We start from the raw sequence: 20,101 nt of genomic DNA, 5'->3' as shown, positions 1-20,101 counted from the left end.
GCCTAAAGATCAACTGTTTACTAGCAATGAATTGATTTCACTGACCAAAAACATAAATGAAAGCATTTGAATGGCAGAATTATAGCACCCAGTGAGGTGGGTGGGTGCACAGGTGACAGAGCATGAACAGTGGCACTAATACTCTCCTGTCCAATTTAGTAAGTGAGTTACGGGTGAGTAATGACAATAAAAGTCTAAATGTGAATTCTGTCCGATCTTTTGCAATCAATCTTGCATAGCAACGTGAAACACTGAACTGTTGATACTGATGTATACTATAGAGGAAAAAATGCAGCCTTGTCCATTTTCAATCATTGTCATGAAAACCTGAGCTATAGTTGACATATGAAAATGCTTATAGTACACTGTTATACTGAGAACATAACTAAGCATTCTGACTGCCATGTTCATAAACAATGACACAGGCTTCTCATTCTGATGCCACTGACATGTTCATTGACATAAATCTTTACTTTTGAGAGATAACCTAAGGATTCTGAGCAAGCGACATACTTTTGCAGGTCCAGTAATCCATTGTGTGGTGCCATTTGTCCAAACTGTTTGGAGAAATGCTCTTACTGTCTGGCAAATATAAAGGATGGTTCGAGAAACATACCAAAGCAACTGTAAAGACCTGTCAAACAAATGTTACGCTTTTATTTTGAAGGAAAACCGTTTACTTCCCCTTCTCCAAGGTAACCAACTTGTATACACAGACACAGGATGTTCTGTAGCTGCATAGCTGGACAAATAAATAGATGGACAAATAGACAGGACAGCCTCCCTAACTGCTACGCACCAACTGCAGGTATGTTTAAAACTAGGTATTTGCGTGTTGTCTTTGTCACCACGTCCTCGTTATTGTAAGGTTTAATTGATTACACTTTTATACAGGATTTTGACTAACCAGCAAATGAGTTAGTTTTTATTATTATTATTATTAAATCCTTGTAATTCCTGAGGCCAAACTTTGGGGTGTTGTTGCCCTATAGACTGCAGTACACACAGTTCTTAATTTGAAAATGCTGAGGGCCCGGAATATCACTTGGTGACAAACCCAGTGTGGTGTCGAGATCTGTTCCCTTGCCAAGATGCGTTTCCTTTTATCTTTTAAATTCAGACACTCCTGTTTGTGAATGTACTGATATTCTTTTTTATAATGGGGGGGTTGGCAGAAGTTAACCCCTGAGTACACAATGGTTCAACTAAAGCAGTTTGTTACATGATAGTAATATGTTTTTCCAGTGTGCAAAGATGCCATCAGTTGAAGGGAAGAGCGACATGGAGCGCCTGGGTGTCTTTAAAGAGATGAGCTACATCTCTGTTGGAGACAAGTACAACCCATCCACCAACCGTAAGCACACCATTTATTTATCTGGCCAATTATATCATAACAATGCACATGTGTTCCTACTTCCTTATAGGTAATATTCATTAGATGGAGCCCATCTAGACCACATTTTAGAAAACGAAAACTAAAACTAGGATTAGATCATTTAAAATCTAAATAAAAAAACCCATTTGCCTCATACTTTGTCCCGTCTATATAATTTTGCTATACACTAGAATGGATTTCAGATAGTCACAATGAGGCAGGAAAAACAGAATCAAAGCAACATGTGGTGCACAAATGAGCTAACAACTAACTGAGGGAAGTGAAGAGAATATATAGGTTGAGAACTGGAGTCAACGAGCAACAGGTGAGAGTTAAACAAGGGCCGGAGTGAAGCTGAGGCATGTGAGATGACATGGACAGAAAAATGTTTTCAAAATAAAAGTCCAGAACAGGAAATAGTCCCAAACCATAACACACTCATCCTTTAGAACTATGACACTCTTTGGGTTTTTGGTATAATATTTTACTGACTTAAGCAAGACAAGCAAAATTCCATTCACCCCTATTTTACTTGAGTGATGTCACAAAATTTTTCAATGAACAACAAAAACTTCACTGTTACAACTATAACAATTTGTGTAAGAAATAAATATGTATTTGTGCTATTGTTTGAATGACCTCTTAATGACAACATAATAATAGCCAAACTAACTAGACATGGTTTATCTACATTCATAGTTACATGATATGATAATTCATTATTCATATATTCATTATATTATCATAAATAATGTTGGTTAAATGTGATTCCAAATCCAGGTCCATTCAATGAATCGGCCTATCGCAGCCGGCAGATGCAAGCTGGTGTCCCTAGAGAGCGATGTGCTCTGCAGACTGGTTTTTTTGAGAAGTCCTATAAACGGATTTTTGAACGTGAAGCACTGAGTGACTCATTGAGACTGACCCGACAGAACCACCTTCAGCAGGCCAAGAAGAACCTGGGCAAGGCCTTCCTGCCCTCTAATGGTGTTAAGAAGCTGTGAGAAAACACACACACACGTTGTGTTTCCATCAGTGCAGGGGCCATTACACTGACTTACAATAGTTTCCTGGGGTCTTACCCTAAGCCTTCCCCTTACTCTGACCTTAACCTTAACCAAGTCACTAATCTCTAATGTGAGGATTCATGTTTTGGGGGCTTGCTTTTTGTCCCCATAAGGACATGTTAAAGATGGATATTTTTATGATTTTTTGTTATTTTTTGTGACCTTTGATCTTTTTCTGCCAAAATCTAATCACTTCTAGGATTGGTTATCACTGATGTCTGTATCAAGTATGCTAATGATCCATCCAGCCCTTTGTCTGTAATCCTGCTAACCAGCACACACACACACACACACACACACACACATATACACACGGAACCAAAGCTATAACCTCCTTGATGGAGGAACAAAAAAAAAGAGAGCAAGAGAGAGAAAAGTAAAATGTGTCCTGAGGGTGATAATAGAAGAACAGTCATGGCATCATACTATGAGATTTAGTGAAAATCCTATATGCACTTGACAGTCACAACCAGGCTCCAGGTCTAAAATGAAATACTCTTCAGTTGATGCACTCAGTCACAATCCTTCCCTTTTGAAATTGGCTGTTAAATGCACTACAACACAGAAGGCTGCTGCCTCGTTGTAAATGTGGTCCCACTAGTATAGAAGCATAATTGTCTGCCCTGTAGCCTAAAGCTCTAAAATGATAAACACAGTATGTCTCCAGACAAGCACATATACACAAATACACTCACATCCATTGCTTTGTTATACTTACCCACTATTGCATGTCTGTTTGTTTTCAGCTGTGGTTCAGGTAGTTACTATGGCACTCTATCAGGACCAGTGGAAGCCATGAGTCCTCTGTCAGTTGCCCAGAAAACTTATCACTCACCTGGACGCAACCTCCTCACTTCACCTCCCAAGAAAGGCAGTGGTTACAGGTTCATGGCAAGAACGCTTTATAACTCAACAACCATATTTAGCATCATTTTCTTCTGTCCCTCCCAAACACCGGGCTGTACTGTACATGCATTTTTACATCATTCCATATTTGAAGATATTTGCATGTGCTGAATGATCTGACCCATGATTTAGGATGGTTTCTAATAACCAGTGAACTCATATAAGAAATCTTAGAAACATCCATATGTTTTGAAATGTAATGTACAACTATCAAGTGTTGCACAGTAGAGAAAAGAGTTAATTCAGTCAGATGCAAGCAAACCAATTTGGCTGACGGGTTTGTTGTTATCCTTAATTGGATTACAGGGACTTGATATTGTACTTTAATAAAGTTAAATGTATGGATGAGCATTTCTTATAATTCAAATGCTCCATGTAAAGATACTATGACTAACCCATGATAGATACAATGCAGCTGAGATAAATGTTATCGTCTCCTGCAGTTATCCCAACGTGACGCTGTCCAAAATCGAACTGTATACCACAGACCCCTACGACAGAGTCAGAGAACTACTGAAGGTAACACTTAACAGAAAATTCCATTTTATTACGGCTTAGGTTTTATTTTCTCATTAGTCTTGACCATCATTTCTATTGGTTTTATCTGGTTAGCATTATACATACAGTAACAGAAACATTGCAGTCTAGAGCATTTACAGTACGTGACTGATAAACATATAGTATGAGGAGGCAGTGTGAGGTTACAGTAAATGTCCACATTAACATCTGCGCTGAGCCGTACTGAGTCATAGCCTACTCACTGACAAACACAGGTACCACAAAAAGACATGGTGATTACACAAAATTGGCTGACACTCTTAATGCACCAATATAAATCATCTAGATCTAGAACATGTTGTATGAATGCTTCAGTCTGCAATCTGTTTAGGCAATGTGGAGTTCTTCTCCAACAGATGTGGGTTCAGTAAGTCTGGATCATGATGCACAACTAATAAGTGATGATAGCTGCTTCCATTTTGAACTCTCTTGCACTTCCTCCCCTCAGAGATCAATGTTTCCAAGTTGACTTTCTATTGGTCAATGTGCAAATCTGTAAATTCACCAAACTCTATGTCACTATGTGGAACATTCAGATGAGTTTTTTTACCTCCTTGACCATGGTAATTCCACAAATGTTTGATTTAAATCCTTTATAGTTTTAAATTAGGCCTTTAAACTAACAAAAACAGCTGCAGTTTTCTACTCCTTCTTTAAGATCACATTTAAATATGTGTGTACATGTTTATGATACAGAAGGAGGCAGCAATCCATCGCTCCAAGATAAGAGATGGTCCCTTCAAGCTCAACCTTCACCCCAGAGATTATTTCCAAGGCAATCCATACTTCAATGAGAGGCCACTCCCACCAACAACTGCACATAAGCCCCTCCCACCTCCACAGAAGTTGTCTCCTGTTCCCTTCAAGCCCCCATCCCCCAGCAAAAGGGTGAATATCTTTGTCTGCTTTACTGTATTAGGCAGAAATAATGTGATATGTGTAGATGTATTTCATTTTACATATTGAAGAGACTTTCTGTATGTTTATGTGGATGTATTTTATACTAGATGGGAGGAATGAAAGCAGGGACGTTTGACACTTATCCCTCACATTCTGCTGATCCATACATCATCCGCCGGTCCAAACCAACGAATCAAGAGAGAATCTTCCATCCAGCTCCTGGTCCTAAGAGCACACCCATCAAGAGTATCATCACCGCCTGTGTTAACAGGTGTGATCCCTGTCTCTCTCATTCATGTTCCCTCTCTCTCTCCTGTGGTGCACAGGGTGGCACAAACATCCATGTGAAGATCTTTCCTCAAAGGAAAATCTCATATTTAGTCCCAAACAGACAAGAGGTTGAGAAATTTAAACAAGTAGACAGTCTGATTGAGATAGGTCACAGAGGAAGCTTTCTTTGGAACTTGCATGACCTGACTTCCTTACACATCAGTAGACTCAGAGCAACATCATCCTTCATTTGGAGCCATGCTTGTATCAATTTAAGTATTCACAATTTTCACCTTCTTTTTGATCTCTTTTTACTGACTCCATGGGCAAATTATTTGGCTCTTTAACTTTATTTAGACTAGCTAGTCTCTAATTGTGTCTGTTTGCTTAATATAGTGTTGAATCAGAACAGTAAAGTTGCTGGAAATAAGATTAAAACTGAATGTAAGTAAGCTGAAGGTATTTAAAAGGTTCCATGGAGCTGATAGTACAGGACTATAATAAATCTTTGTGGGTTTGTCACTAGGAGCAACACCGGTCACATAGTAGTCTGATCTATTGTTTGATCCACTATTAATCCAGAAACATAGTTTAGTACAGCTTTAACAACTAAGTCTAAGCTAACTATAAGACTGGGGCAGTAACAGTGAGATTCTTTAAATGAGAACAATAAAAGAGAAGTTAAAGTTTCATGTATCCTTTCCTTGAAATCTGCATGTTCTTTTAATTGTTGTTATTGTTATTGTTATTGTTATTGTTATTGTTATTGTTTTTCAGGAGTGTGAACTCAGCAAACTACACCTCAACTCTTGCAGCTATGATGACGTTCTGACTACATTACCTGTGCTGCACAAACACTAGTAGTGTATTGTATAAGTTATTTTACAGTGTATTTTACATTTTGTGTAAAGACATAAACCCAATTTTGTGATTGGGGGTTTAATCTGTGATCTTCTGCTGCTTTTGTTTCATCAGTTCCTATTTTCTTTATACTTTTTATGTCACAAATACAGTAATAAATGAAAGCTCAAATAAGGCTAAGCAGAGTTACTCTTCAGTACAAGATGTACCTACTGTAGTTATTTAAATATGAGGCTTTGTGGAAATTTTTAAAAATGATGAAACTTGTCTATGCAAGATGTTTAATGGGTTTTTGAAATGACCTGAATGATGGACACTCACAGGTTACAGTGAGCTGACTTTTTTGTCCATATGTAGTGACAACACTCCAGTAGCTGAATGGTAAAGCACCATGTACACATGCACAGTGTATGCACTTTTTTTGGATAGTATCAACTGTCTGTGAAACTGGATGTGTTCATGTTTCATATCAGCATGATTACACATAATTCCAGTGGTAAAGTACAGAGAAGGCGGCATCATGATGTGGGGCTGCTTTGCTGTCTCTGGGCCTGGACAGCTTGCCATCATGTAAGGGAAAATAAATTCCCAAGTTTATGGGTGATGTCAGGGTGGCTGTCCATGAGCAGAAGCTCGGCAGAAGTTGGGGGATGCAGCAGGACAGTGACCCTAAATATTAAATAAACAATTTAATGTTTTTATATAATTTATACAGCAAGAAGGTTCCAGGTTGCTGCCCCAGCCAGCCTGGGGCCTTTATGTGTGGAGTTTGCATGTTCTCCCTGTGCCTGTGTGGGTTCTCTCTGGGTACTCCAGCTTCCTCTCACAGTCCAAAGACATGCAGCTTAGGTTGACTGGCAACTATAAATTGCCCGTAGGAGTGAGTGCGAGTGTGTGTGTGGTTGTTTATCCACATGTCAGCCCTGTGATAGGCTGGTGACCTGTCCAGGATGTACCCTGCCTCTCACCCAATGTCAGCTGGGATTGGCTTCAGCCCCCCCATGACCCTATTCAGGAATAAGCAGTATAGATAATGGATGGATATATAATTGATTCCTTATTTATTTTGTTTATCTATTTATTTAGTTATTAGGTTTTTTTTTTGTTTGTTTTTTTTTTTGCTATGATTATACCCCCTGGCATCTTGTTCATTCCTGTTTACATCTGTTTACTGTTATAGTTGTTTTTTGATTATGTAAGCTGTGTACACAGGAGGCTATCATGATGTACACTACTTTGCTGAAATAAAACTGAGGACAAACATCACATTGTGTAGCCTATATATACACATAATTAATTAATGCTAATCAGAAACATGATTCCTAGACTCTGTAAAATACAAATATTTATTTGCAGGTTTCATTTATAAATGTATAATAATAATAATAATAATAATAATGTATTTAATATAATTTACAATTATTTAAGCGTTTTTAAATTAATGTTGTTATTCTCAAAATTAACGTTTCAAATATGTGATGAGCAGAAGCTAACTCTACCCCATTATGATTGTGCGGGGGACAACAGGCTAGTGGAACATCTGCTCATAGGACGATCTTTGGGAAAGCTTTCTTCCCCACAATGCATAGCGTCATACTACACTTTATAAATGAACGCGTGACTTCCGTTCTCCCCTCTCTGAATGCTGGAACCATGCGGTATACCTGCGTGGCCAACTTTATTCTTGTATCTGGTGAGTATTTCAGTTGTTTTTGGTGTAAGAGTGCTAATAAATGGGTGACATAATACCCTCGCTGCACGTTTTCCTCTGTGCAGGAATGTAACGTCGTTTCAGGGTTTAAATAACCACAAAGACCGTCAAAACAACCTCAATGTCTAACGAACTTACGGTCAGAAAGCCTCGGACTGCTGTTTGCTGATTAGTCGTCCTTTGTGAAGGAGTTGGACGCTGTAATTTGACTTTCGTCACGGGGTAAAATGGTTTATGGAACATTTATAAGGCACTGTTAAGACCAATAAGAACATTTATAAGACACTGATAAGACCAATATTTAGGGTTGCCGGATTATGCAAAGCCATCCCCCAGTGCAGCGCTCGTGCACCCTATTTTGTACCTTGGTTCGTTGGACGATTGGGTCACTTTTGACCAAGCACTGCGGGACCTGGACCCAAATGCATTTATATAAACTGCATAACCATTAGGTTTTCAAACATTACGGACTGCAGCAACATGTGCTTCATGGTTAGTTAGCCTCATCTAGGCCTCATGGACTTTAGGACTTGGTTTATTTGTCCTTTTCCTTAATGGGGCTACCATGCTGCCCACACTATATTTGTTACCTAAAATATATTTGAAAATATGGGCAATATTTTGGACAAAATATATGGAAACTTAAGTTGCATATCCTTTTTTTAAATTTATTTTAAACGGGTTGTTTCATTCGCATAAAGGATGGCATATACAGCAAGCTGCAAAATACATGGATACCTAGAAAGTGTAACTACAGTATTCAGAGTTGATTATTCATTAGATGGGCATTGCATTAACCTGAAAAAAGTGCTCATAAAATATGACCTTGTATATTTTCATGATGGGAGAATGCAGTTACAGCTCATGTAGCCTGTTTAAAAGCTAACGGTGCTTTTACCTACAACCACAGCTGTTTTAGGGTACGGTCCTAAAAACCGCTATAACTTGTCAAGCAAAAGGGAACACTGCTTCAGATTAAAGCAGCCAATCTGAACCCAAAGTGTATATACTTATATCACACCTGTACAGTCTACAGCACTGTGTGTAGTAACTATTTGCCCTCTGTACCAGAAATCTAGTTTGACGCTAATTTAGTCAGAACATATTGATTGTTGATTGATGGATTTATTGAGAGCTGTGATTTGCAGTGTGCAACTGATCAGAGCTTCACTATCTGCCCACTAATGACAAACACTTGGGCTAGACATACTTTGTGCATACACAAACATGGATGAGGGACATACACGCATTCCTAATCATAATTCAGATCAAGAGTCTCCTTGCTGTTTGCGTATGCCAACATTCTGCAAGCATTGTGGCACATGTGTAGTTGGAGCTTCCGCTATGTTGATTGTCTGCGCAGACACAGGCTTTGGGCCATTGGTGGGCTTCGGCACAGAGTCCGTGTGGGCCTGGGAAGATGATGAAAATTATGTCGCTCAAACATAACAGACATGGAGACACACAAAGTATGAACAGCCCTTTAGAGGCCCTATTGTTTGACACCAGTGTGACATTCATGTTGTCCTTTCAGAGATGCTGCATCCCCTGTTGAACAAATGTGGCAGAACAGCAACTGTGGGGAACAAAGGTAAATACACAGCCCACTCCATATTTCAGTCATTGTAGCAGAAGCAATATGGTTGGGACCCCCCCCACCACCCCCCAGCTCTTAGTCAGCTGACCAGGCGGTGGTGTCTGGCTCAGTGTTACAGTGCTGGTAGAGGAAGTCTCTGTACCTGGTCTGAGCTCTGCAGGCTCTGTTTTAGAGTCTGCTGCTGCTGAGCTGCTGCAGAGCATGGCCCAACGAGAGTGGCCTGTCCTGGTCTAACAGCAGGACAGGCCTAGTGCAGGGCCATACAATCACATACTGACACCATATAAACCACAAAATGTGGTTCAGTGTCTTAGAGGTTGTTATATCACTAGTGTTGCATGGTACTAGGAAGGTATTACAATACCTTGCCACTAAAAATGGTACAATACCCTGTTTTATTAGTATCTATACTTGTAAGAATGACAGCATTTCATAAGAACTTAATTCTTGCTTTGATGTGCTACAGCCAGGCGGTGTGTGTACAGTGCTCTGGTTCCGCTCCCTGCTCACATAGTAGGTGTGTCCACTGTTTTTTCTCATGTAGACTACACAGCTGTCAGCTGCATGCTTCTTTCATGTTGGAAAAATGAGGTGTGGCTGCACGAAAGTTGTTTTCACCACTGTCTACATAACAAAATATTACTTCGCTCACAAAGCCAAAAGCCAGAACAAGCCTACGGAAAACCCATCTGGGAAAAATGTTTCAAACCTATGCAAACCAAAGGTGCCAGTGTGTCCAGCTCAGCAAATCACTTTGCTGACATGCATGCCGACCTGTATAGTAGGCTATAGAGAACTCAGACTGAGTAAATGTGATAACAGTTATAGTATATAGAGTGCCATAGTAGTGAGTTGTAAAACCTGCAACTGAGTTTGCATTTTTTGCCCTTCTGGTTCCAGTGCCCTGATGTCTGGGGTTTTTTTTTGTTTGTTTGTTTTTTTGTTTGTTTTTTTTGGAATGGGTTTTTTGGTTGGATGCCTGAAATAATGTGAACCCAAGGGCAGTACACTTTCACATTTTGTTCTATGAAATTAAATAAGTGTGTAAATACCCCACTCATGATTATTTATGCTTTTACCTGTCTTAAAGGTGGTTGGTAACAAGTGGCTAAATGAGACTACAGAGGCTGTCTGGGATTTTACATGTCAACACACTAAACATAGACTCGTCTACTCATTAGTCTGCCTCTATAGCCTCGTTATGTTTAAACTCGTGCACTTGCAAACTGACAGCACAGCCATGGTCACTAGCTAGATCAGGTCATGCTAAGACGGGGTGTCAAACTCAATCGCACAGGGGGCCAAAACTCAAAGAACACTTTAGGTCGGGGGCCAAACGGGATAAAAATGTTTTGAACAGACAAACTAAACGTCTTTTGAACATAAATATGAATCGAAACAGACAAGATACAATATTATACCAAAATAAATAAACTTGAACTTAAAGTCAGCAACCGTATTTCTGCTAAGGCTTCCATTTGCAAACACCTGCTTTTTGTCTGGACACAAGACGTCGCACACTTTCATCATGCAGCTCTTCAGAAACTCTCCCTCGGTAAATGTCTGGGCCTACAAAAATCATCCCTACAGCCCTCTATTAGGTCAGTGCCTTAAAAAAAAAAATCAAATGAGTGTGATATTTATGTTGTGACATGCAAACTTTTTCACAAATGGACTTTGAGACAGAAGTTTTTATCTGTTAACCTGCTGCTTTATCGTGATTAAAAGTTTAGCCCACAAAGAATGGGCCGGCTCGGTTTTCTAACAGATTGCACTTTCACTGGACACTGGGTGTAATGGCCTGTTGAGTCTGAACTTTCACTGTTTTCCTGTGGTTGTGTTGCAGGCAGAGCTGCTTACTGTGGAGCTGACAGTGGTGCTGCAGGCTGATTAAAGGTGAACATGACGGAACTAGTTACAGCTATTTTTATATTAAAACATTCATGTTACATGCTGTGATGACATAATATAACACATCATGCTGACAAAACACCATGGTGAACTTGGAACTCTGAGCGTAGCAGCCAACTGTCAACCGTGATCTGCAGTGTGGTGCTAGTGTCACTGACTGCTCAGCTCTCTGCAGGAGCATGTGGGGCAACTGGTCTGGAGGGGGCGGCAGACGCCCGTGAGGAACTAAGCCTGACACCAGGTGTGTATGACAAACTTAATGTGAAGGAGGAATGCACTGTAAACCCAATCTTGTACTGCCATGGCATAGACCTCCTCTCTGCTGTGGAATCATGGTATTGGGAGAGAAACTCTGGACTTTGGCACAGGTTTGAGTAAAACAAATTACCAGAATCTGACTGAAGACCTGAAACATTTCTCATGAGACTGTTGCACATAACTTGGATACAAGCTCTTTGGTAATACTTGTTTTGTGTTTGTAGGGCTCAGTGATTCCTGCCATGCTGCTGTGGAAAAATTCATGTGTCCATGTGGCTGCGGACAGTCACCGCTACACCCACGTTTAGCTGCATTGCTCAGCCTGATGAGCCTGTAGCTTCACAGCAAGAAGGCTCTGGGTTTGAGCCCCAGGCCGACCAGGGACCTTTCTGTGCGGAGTTTGCATGTTCTCCCTGTGCCTGTGTGTTCTCTCTGGGTACTCCGGCTCCCTCCCACAGTCCAGAGACATGCAGCTTGATTGTCCTAAATTTAAGTCATTGCCCATCCTTAACTCCTGGTATTGGGTAACGCATCTTAACGACGAAAAGGAGCACTTGGTTTGGTGCAAGGCATCTGCTAATGCGAACATGGCAGAATCATTGTCACGTGAGACTGAGTTTGCACAGGGATCTCAATCATGCTCACAAAAGGATTTATATTGCAGCCCTAGAAGGCATCTACATTTGCCATCTGCAGGAAATGGTCATAGTCCTACCACAATGTAAAATCTGTGTTGGTTCCATCCTGAATGTGTACAAAGGTTTCAATAAAGTGTTGTTGAAGCACCAGTTCAGTTTGAGACATTTACCTCCACAGAAAGGTTTTCTGTTAAATCTGAATCTTAAAGGGTATGTTCAGTGTTCCAAAGTTGGTCTACAAAGTTCATATAAAGAACAAAACAATTTTACTGTCTCTTGTTACTGACACCTGTACACTGGCTCTCAGCAGAGAGCCTCATGCAGGGATGGACTTTATACCATTAGGCAAGGAAGACATTGCCTGAGGCTGCAGTAGCCACAAATGTACCACCATGTTTTGACACACTTGATTCTAAAACTAAAGACAAAAGAACACAAGCTTTTTTTGTGCATATGTTGATGTATATTCTTGTTCTGTGCCCTCTCCAGGGATGTGCTTTGTCCCTATAAGGTAGAACCACAATGGTATCTAGTTCTTCTGACTGGCCCAGTCTGAGAATAGCTTGACTTTAATGCATTAAATGTACAGGAAGTTGATCATGGGCCAGCTCAAACAGATGCCACCCATTCAAAGGAGCTTAAATCAAAAAGACTGAACTTTGAAGTGAGAAAATATTCTTTTGAGATCTGTCTTCACTGTCTAAAACTCTTCTTGTTTCTCTCCCTCTTTCTGGTAAGAATTTGAGTACAGAATGTGTTTTATAATTGCATTAAAACTTTGTCAGATGCTTGTGCTTCCACAATTACTTTTTTCTTTAAAATACAGATACACTTCGAATCACTGCTACTTGTAGAATTTTTGACCACCTAGAATATTGACATTTGAAATAAAAGTTTAAGGCTATATGATTTAAGGAATTGAAGATACTTTCAAATAATACAAAATTTGATGTGCTGGACAATGAAACATTTGTAATCAGTTATGGAACCCACTGATTTACTGCACAAGTTTGAGGTGGTTGCAGTCAAATTGATAATGATTCCTTGGCTGATCTCAGGTGAGTATTTTAATCTAATATTCAGGAGATCAGCCAAGGAATTAAACGGTGTGTATATTTTACACAGTATACTGCTCACAGATTAAGGTAACGCACAAACACACTGGATCTTGATGAAGGAATTATTCAAGTTGAAAGACTTTACTAATCTGCACTGTATAATTTGTTCAGAACAAACTAAAACTGTCAATGGAAACCAAAATCATCAACCTGTGGCAAATCAGGACAACTTGTGTGACTCATGTGTGTGTGGCCCTCGTGTGCCTGTATGCACTCTTAACATCTAGCCATGCTCCTGATGAGTCAGTGGATATTGTCCTGGGGAATCTCCTCCCAGACCTGGATCAGGGCATCATTGAGCTCCTGGACAGTTTGTAGTGGTACCTGGTGGCGTCAGATGCCCTGATACATAATGTCCCATAGGTGTTTGGTTGGATTTAGGTCAGGGGAACATGCCTTCATCATCCAGGAGATGCCTACACACTCCTGCCACATGAGGCCGGGCATTGTCCTGCACCAGGAGGAACCCAGGGCCCACTGAACCAGCATAAGGTCTGACCTCGGTTTGAAGGTATTTCCTTCAGTCTGGTCAGAAACATGCACAGCAGTAGCTTCTGAAGGTTATTCTGTGGGGCTGTCACAGGGCTGCTCCTGTTTCTCCTTGCACAAAGGAGCAGACACCGGTCCTGCTGGGTTGTTGCCCTTCTTCTACACTGTCCAGCTCTCCTGGAGTAACGGCCAATCTCCTGGTATCTCCTCCATGCTCTTGAGACTCTGCTGGGAGACAAAGGAAACCTTCCTGCGACTGCACGTATGGATGTGCCATCTTGGAGTAACTGGACTACCTGTGCAACCTGACTGGGCTGCAGGTACTGCCTCATGCTGCCAGTAGTGACAAGGACACCAGCAAAACACAAAACCTGAAAAGAATCAGTCAGGAAGGATCAAGAGGGAGCATTTGTCTGTGGCCACCACATGGAAAACCATTCTCTTGTTGGGGGTTGTTTTGCTTTTGCCTCTTCATTGCACCTGGTGTCGCTTTCATTTGCACCAATGCAATGAAACCGATTCACAATCACTTGTGCTTCTTAAATGGACAGAATGATGTCCCTGAAGTTCAGCTGACTTGGTGTTATACTGTGCAGTTTTTATACAATATATAATATAACATCTTGTAGGTTAATGCTCCAAACGAGGTTTTAAGTAACCTAATGTTTCTACCTAAGCCAGATAACATAAAATGTCCAAAACCTTCACGGATCAGTGCGGAGAGGACAGAACTAGGTTTGGTTGCGCGGCGGAGGCGGAGTTTTTCTGGATGCGGTTCACTAAGTGTTTGGTCTGTGTGGAACAGAAAAGTTAAAAAGCAAAGTGGAGGGGGAAAAAAGGTAAGCTTTTTAATGCAATATCACGGTTACGCCTAATACGAAGTAGTTGTGACGCGCTAAACCGGACTGGTAGCGTTATTGGCAGTAAAAATGTTTAGTTGGCAAAACCACCCAAACGGATGTTTTTATCACGAGTCTTAGTCTGCTGTGCAGCAGCTTTCCGACCCTTATGAAATGCCCATTGCTCAGATAAGGATTGGGTAACCAAACTAACCATTGCGCAGATTTGTGCAAATCATTGTAGGAAACGTTGAACATTGTCTGCGATCATGTTCACAGGAGCTTTTTTTTAAAATTTATTTTCGCCTGCTACACATCATTTACGTCCAATTCACTTTTTAATCGGTGCTAGCCACTTTACGACCCTCTCCATATTAAATAAGCAAAAATGAGTGTTTTGTGCTGCTGTTGTTTCTTCGAATCAAAGTATTTTCTGAGTCAGCAGGGCTGGTTCTAGTCAGCTGACTCACTAGTGAATTACTGTCTGTCCTGTTGTGTGTCACTTTATTCCTAGCTGCAGGTTTGTGTCTTGTCAATCCCCATGCCCTTATGCCATTTAACTCCAAAGAGGATGTAGTGGTAGTTTGAGCTACCTTACAGGGGGAGGTGGATTGTGATTTTATTAGGTGGATGTCTTCCACCTCAGCTGTAAACAGCCTCGTGACTTTTTACCAAGTAGCTTCTGGGGATTGTGGGGGGTGTTTCATTGAAGAGAACTGCTTGCAGCTTCCTTTTGACTCCAGGTTGAGGTGGTTTGCTTTCTCAATAATGTTGCAAATGTAAAAATGCAGAAGTAAGCTCAGATTGTTAAACTGCGCTGATGGGATGTGTTTTTGCAAAGCTCAAGGAAGAAACCTGCAAAAACAGAGGCTGTTACTAACCTTCACTGGTCTGCAAACAGCTAAACAGAGGAGTTCCTGAAATAACGGAAACATATTCTAAGTTGTAGTTTATTAAACGGTATAAAGAAAACAGCTGTGTAATCTCGCTCCACAGTACTTTTGAACTGACACTGATGTCCTTACCTTTGATGTGAGCTGAAGTGGGACCTAGTCCTCTCCTTCCACAGAGCCTGCTGTCATGGCTCAATACCTGAGGTTTTTCACCACTGTGGGTGATCAGCAGCCAGGTCAATGGGACGAAGAAGAGCTGCACGTGGCCAGCGAGGAGTTGAGTCCGGCCACAGGACAGTTTACAACGCTGACCTTCAGGGACGCACTGAAGAGACTCTACGGCTCAAATCGATTCCAGGTTTGTCACACTAGTCTTGTCACCTGCCGGCTGGCATAGCAATGTCAGTGAAGTTTGAAAGCAAGTTTTGTGATTTCTCCACTTAGATGAAATGTCATAAACTGTGGGGAAAAACAGCAGTGTTATCCAATGGTTCCCCTCTAAAGGGCCACAAGATAAATGTGAAGGGTGGAGAGATGATTAATGGGAGAGGAAAGAAGAACAAACAAATCTGTTTTCAGTTTTCTAAACCTTTCTCTAATCGCCTCCTTCTTTGTAAGATCTAAAATATTTTGACCTCTTTGGACCTACTGTTTAAATGACACCATGTGAGACGTTTAGAGCACAATGGATCTGAAACGTGATAGAGAGCTCCAGCTATCCACTGGGGTTGTTTAGGTGTCTCTTTATGAATTTGCTTTTTTTTTTTTTTTTTTAAAGATTGTTGTTTTTCATGCAAAATCTAAGAGGCTGGATTAAGACAGGGACCTTTCACTAATTGTTTGATGCTGCTTTTAGGTGGTGGTGGTGTGTCTGATAATCCTGGATGCATTCTTTGTTCTGGCAGAGTTGCTTATAGATCTCTCTGTTATCAAGTTGGAACACAACCATGTTGCTCCTCAGGTGAGACAAAAACCCATCTGCTTACTCAAAGGAAATTCACTGTTATAATTAAGTATGGTGACTAAGCAGCGTTTGTTGATGCAGGTGTTTCATTACTTGAGCTTGGCTCTCCTCACATTCTTCATGGTGGAGCTGGCTGGTAAGCTGTTTGCTTACCGCTTGGAGTTCTTCCAGCACAAGTTTGAGGTGTTTGATGGCATAGTGGTGGTGGTGTCCTTCGTGTTGGACATTGTCCTTGTCTTCCACGAGGACGCCTTTAATGGACTGGGTCTCCTGATCCTGCTGCGACTCTGGAGGGTGGCCAGAATTATCAACGGTCAGTGACACTCATTACTTGACAGTGTACAGGGGACAAAGTAACACATCACCGTTATAATGAAATGCATTTCAATACAAGTACAGTTACAGTTCAGTTCATGACCAGATACCTGCAAACCTAATAACATTCTCATCAGCCTCAGCTGTACTTTGCGCTTTGTGAAATGCTAGCATGCTAAAACTAAGCCTGAACATGACAAACATTACCTGCTCAACAGGGTGTTGTCATTGTCATTTTTCATGTGAGCAGGCTAATATTAACATTAAGCTACAGGATATTAAATATCTAATAACTAAAAATGTTCATCTTCATCATTACTACATTAAGACTGCAGACTGGCACAGACTGTATGCATGTGCCACCATGCATACAAACACACCTACAAATGCCCCTTGTCCTTATGCCCACCTACTCCCAGGTGTCGAGAACCCAGTGTGGCATAGTTTGTAAGGATATACTGGACTTTGCTTTATTAAATGTAAGGTTTTTCTCAAGTTTGCAGTGAAAACGTACATTTCAAAAAGCACTAGAAGGCAGCATACTTACATCTGGAGGTGACTGTGTTTGAATGTGTTGCAGGTATCCTGGTTTCAGTGAAAAATCGTGCCGACCAGAAGATCCACAAGCTGAAGGAGAGCTACGACCACCTCGTTCAAAGAGCCACAGAGCTACAGGAGCGCACTGATAAACTGGTGATTCCTGAAATGCTTCTTATAATAAATCTGAATGTATCATGGGGTATCAAAGGTTTAGATTTATTAAGATGAAGAAGAACAGAATGGTCAGTTTTTGAGGTCTGTAATTCTCCACATACACCAGCAAAGATGACTGTATTAAGGAATTTATACACATTAAAATACATGAGGTCATCAGGGCAGTAGCTACAATTGAGGACACTTTTGCAACCTGTGGGGACTTTATATCCTACAGTTAAAATTTTACACAATTAATCAGTACTTTTGCATCCAGACGTTTTAGTTGACCACATAATCAATAAAAAAAATAATAAAATAAAAAATTAAAAAGGTTTCTGATCAAATTATCTGAGGGTATTAGGGTGGTGGCAGTTGGTTAACACTGTACACACCAAAGTAAATACCGAGATCCCAAAAGAGCATCACTAACAATAAATAATGCTAAAAAATGGGTCCAACAATGCAACATTCATGAGCACAGTCGGATGTGGAGCATAATTAATGTTCCCCTGCACAAAACCTTAGGTAATCTGGACAGTTTCTGGAAGGGTTTCTAATGTTACAGTAACTCACCAAAGCTAAAACAGAAATCTGGGCTAGCACTGTCTGTGCTCAAGTTTTAAATGAGGTTCAACAACAAACCAAGTCTTATGTCTCCCACATGTTGTAGGAACAAGAGAACCAGAAACTTCAAGACCTCCTGAGGAAGCATGGCATAGACTTCTAACTCATCAAGAAAATTGCTGTGGAGCAACTGTTCACTGCCATGTATCTCATGTACTTTTCTGCACCATTACTTTTAATTTTCAAGCCATATGCTCTATGATGTTTTATTGCAGACCTGATTTCAGTATTGTTATTTGTTTAAAGGAGCTTTACTACATTAACTGTAGAGAAATCGCCTTCTTTTGAATATCTGTATAAGATGATTCATAATCATGTTTCCTGTCATTATAATGATGGAAACCAGTTAAAGTCTGCATTTATCTAATGAATGTCAAATATTAAGATGCTACTGGATTCCACTCCACATAGCAGTAAGGCCATGGCCTCAACTTCCTTGTAAATACCTGAAACATTTTCAGGCTGTTTACTTGTACATAGGACTAAATGTACATGTGATAAGTGACATTTAGTTGTGTTAAAAAAGGGTTGCAATAAATGAAAAGATCTAATTTATTTAAAAAGTTAAATAACCTCCTTACAAAAATCCTATCTACAGTGCACACACAATATAAAGTAGCAGCCTCATCATACACAGTGCTTGTTATAAAGGCCACATACCAGTGTGTGTGGTAAATGTGGCCATATGCTGATATGTGGAACCCATACAGAGTGTTGGGTAGCTGTTGGATCAGACAAAAGGAAAGAAGAAGTCAAAGGGTAGTGTGGCATTGATGGTGGGCATGGCTCTGAAACCAGGAAGAGCAGCAGCAGACACTGAGGTGAAGGCCACCGAGCTTCTGATTGACAGGATACTGCTGCCTCCAGACAACAAGCCCTGTGGGAAAATAAGACCAAGCCGATTTGAAGAATAGATTTCCATGGCATCTTTTCATTTCTCTTTTAAAACCTGTTTGTGAACACCACTCTTACCAAGTTAGTAGTGTTGGTTTGGATAACTTCTTTGATGCTCACAATCTGAGGCTGGGGATTCACCAGAGATCCATATTTGGTCCATTCAATTTCTAAATGAAATGACAATGGGATGCTGCAACTCTGTGCTTCCTGCAAATGACAACATGTTGCTGGATGGTGGCAATGTAAATAATGTGATGTTTAATCAGAATCAGCATTACTGGCCAAGTACATTGAACAAATGAATGTGACTCCGGTACTATACTTTCATAGGCAACCAGAAAAAGCATGTGCATTCAAATAGGAAGAAAAAAAATGTTTGGGTAAAAATGCATGTTTCAAGTTTTCAGTATATATTAGATTTATATCCTGGTTGAGTTCAACTACCATAAATGGCCTTGGAAAGCTACTAAGAGTATTCTAAGCCAAAAAAATGTTTCTGTAACATTGGTAGGATTTTTTACATTTAAATGTAATATTTTTCTAGGGCTTTTTAATGTTTGGTAAAATGGTGTACAGGAATATAAAATATGACCTGTGGTAACAGATGGAGGTGGTTTTGTACATGCATAATGTATACGTGCTACTGACCTATGCCAGTTGCCTGCCTGATATGAAGTAGTAGTAATTTGTGTTATCAGTTGCACCTGTACTGATCTTGCGGTGTGGGTAGAAACACCTGAGCTGAGGCGTGAGCTCACTACACTGGAGAAGGCAGTTATGCAGGTTTCTCAGCCTTGTGAATTTTTTAAAGCTAGGAATAAATGTATATTTTTAGATATCTTTCAGAGTGTGAAAGCTTTTTGTTAATTTGACTTCCCTTTGGAATCTATCTGAAGTGGCAGAAGCAGAAAAGAGATGTCTGTCCAAACATGGGACAGACAGCAGATACAGTGGGTATGGAAAGTATTCAGACCCCCTTAAATTTTTCACTCTTTGTTATATTGCAGCCATATGCTAAAATCATTTAAGTTCATTTTTTCCTCATTAATGTACACACAGCACCCCATATTGACAGAAAAACACTGAATTTTTGACATTTTTGCAGATTTATTAAAAAAGAAAAACTGAAATATCACAGGGTCATAAGTATTCAGACCCTTTGCTCAATATTTAGTAGAAGCACCCTTTTGAGCTAATACAGCCATGAGTCTTTT

General features: G+C 40.3%; 3 protein-coding genes and 1 long non-coding RNA gene across 7 annotated transcripts in view; 3 read left to right on the top strand and 1 right to left on the bottom strand.

Annotated features, from left to right (window-relative positions):
* The first annotated feature begins 725 nt into the window (after positions 1-725).
* cfap96 (cilia and flagella associated protein 96) lies at positions 726-6,082 on the top strand. Its single transcript, XM_020611304.1, has 8 exons — positions 726-808; positions 1,246-1,354; positions 2,156-2,375; positions 3,189-3,326; positions 3,792-3,867; positions 4,603-4,794; positions 4,914-5,077; positions 5,854-6,082. The coding sequence occupies exons 2-8, from the start codon at positions 1,255-1,257 to the stop codon at positions 5,906-5,908; spliced, it is 945 nt and encodes a 314-aa protein (XP_020466960.1). The 5' UTR covers positions 726-808; positions 1,246-1,254; the 3' UTR covers positions 5,909-6,082.
* A 1,455-nt stretch (positions 6,083-7,537) lies between these two features.
* Positions 7,538-12,840, top strand: LOC109966429 (uncharacterized). The gene is made up of 5 exons (XR_002275762.1): positions 7,538-7,630; positions 9,183-9,239; positions 11,092-11,141; positions 11,332-11,397; positions 11,639-12,840. It is a non-coding gene; the product is annotated as an uncharacterized LOC109966429 (long non-coding RNA).
* Positions 12,841-13,344: 504 nt separating this feature from the next.
* hvcn1 (hydrogen voltage-gated channel 1) lies at positions 13,345-18,125 on the top strand. Of its 4 annotated transcripts, none has more exons than XM_020611253.1 (6): positions 13,345-13,979; positions 15,568-15,749; positions 16,248-16,352; positions 16,437-16,668; positions 17,251-17,363; positions 18,037-18,125. In XM_020611253.1, the coding sequence occupies exons 1-6, from the start codon at positions 13,871-13,873 to the stop codon at positions 18,091-18,093; spliced, it is 798 nt and encodes a 265-aa protein (XP_020466909.1). In that variant the 5' UTR covers positions 13,345-13,870; the 3' UTR covers positions 18,094-18,125. The 4 variants fall into 4 exon arrangements, with proteins under 4 accessions (XP_020466909.1, XP_020466912.1, XP_020466911.1 ...); XM_020611256.1 differs by lacking the exon at positions 13,345-13,979 and adding an exon at positions 14,099-14,498; XM_020611255.1 differs by lacking the exon at positions 13,345-13,979 and adding an exon at positions 14,100-14,498 and having other exon boundaries at positions 15,539-15,749.
* Positions 18,126-18,697: 572 nt separating this feature from the next.
* Positions 18,698-20,101, bottom strand: part of LOC109966441 (tectonic-1) — a 12,675-nt gene continuing 11,271 nt past the window's right edge. The window contains exons 12-13 of the mRNA XM_020611271.1: positions 18,963-19,094; positions 18,698-18,867 (exon numbers count right to left, since the gene is read on the bottom strand). Of these exons, the coding sequence (XP_020466927.1) occupies positions 18,721-18,867; positions 18,963-19,094 (279 nt within the window). The 3' untranslated portion in view covers positions 18,698-18,720. The remainder of the gene's footprint in view (positions 18,868-18,962; positions 19,095-20,101) is intronic.

Source organism: Monopterus albus, unplaced genomic scaffold (assembly GCF_001952655.1).
Source record: "Monopterus albus unplaced genomic scaffold, M_albus_1.0 scaffold111.1, whole genome shotgun sequence".
Lineage (NCBI taxonomy): Eukaryota > Metazoa > Chordata > Actinopteri > Synbranchiformes > Synbranchidae > Monopterus > Monopterus albus.
Note: the sequence above shows the minus strand (reverse complement) of the source record. Positions and strands in the feature narration are given on the sequence as shown.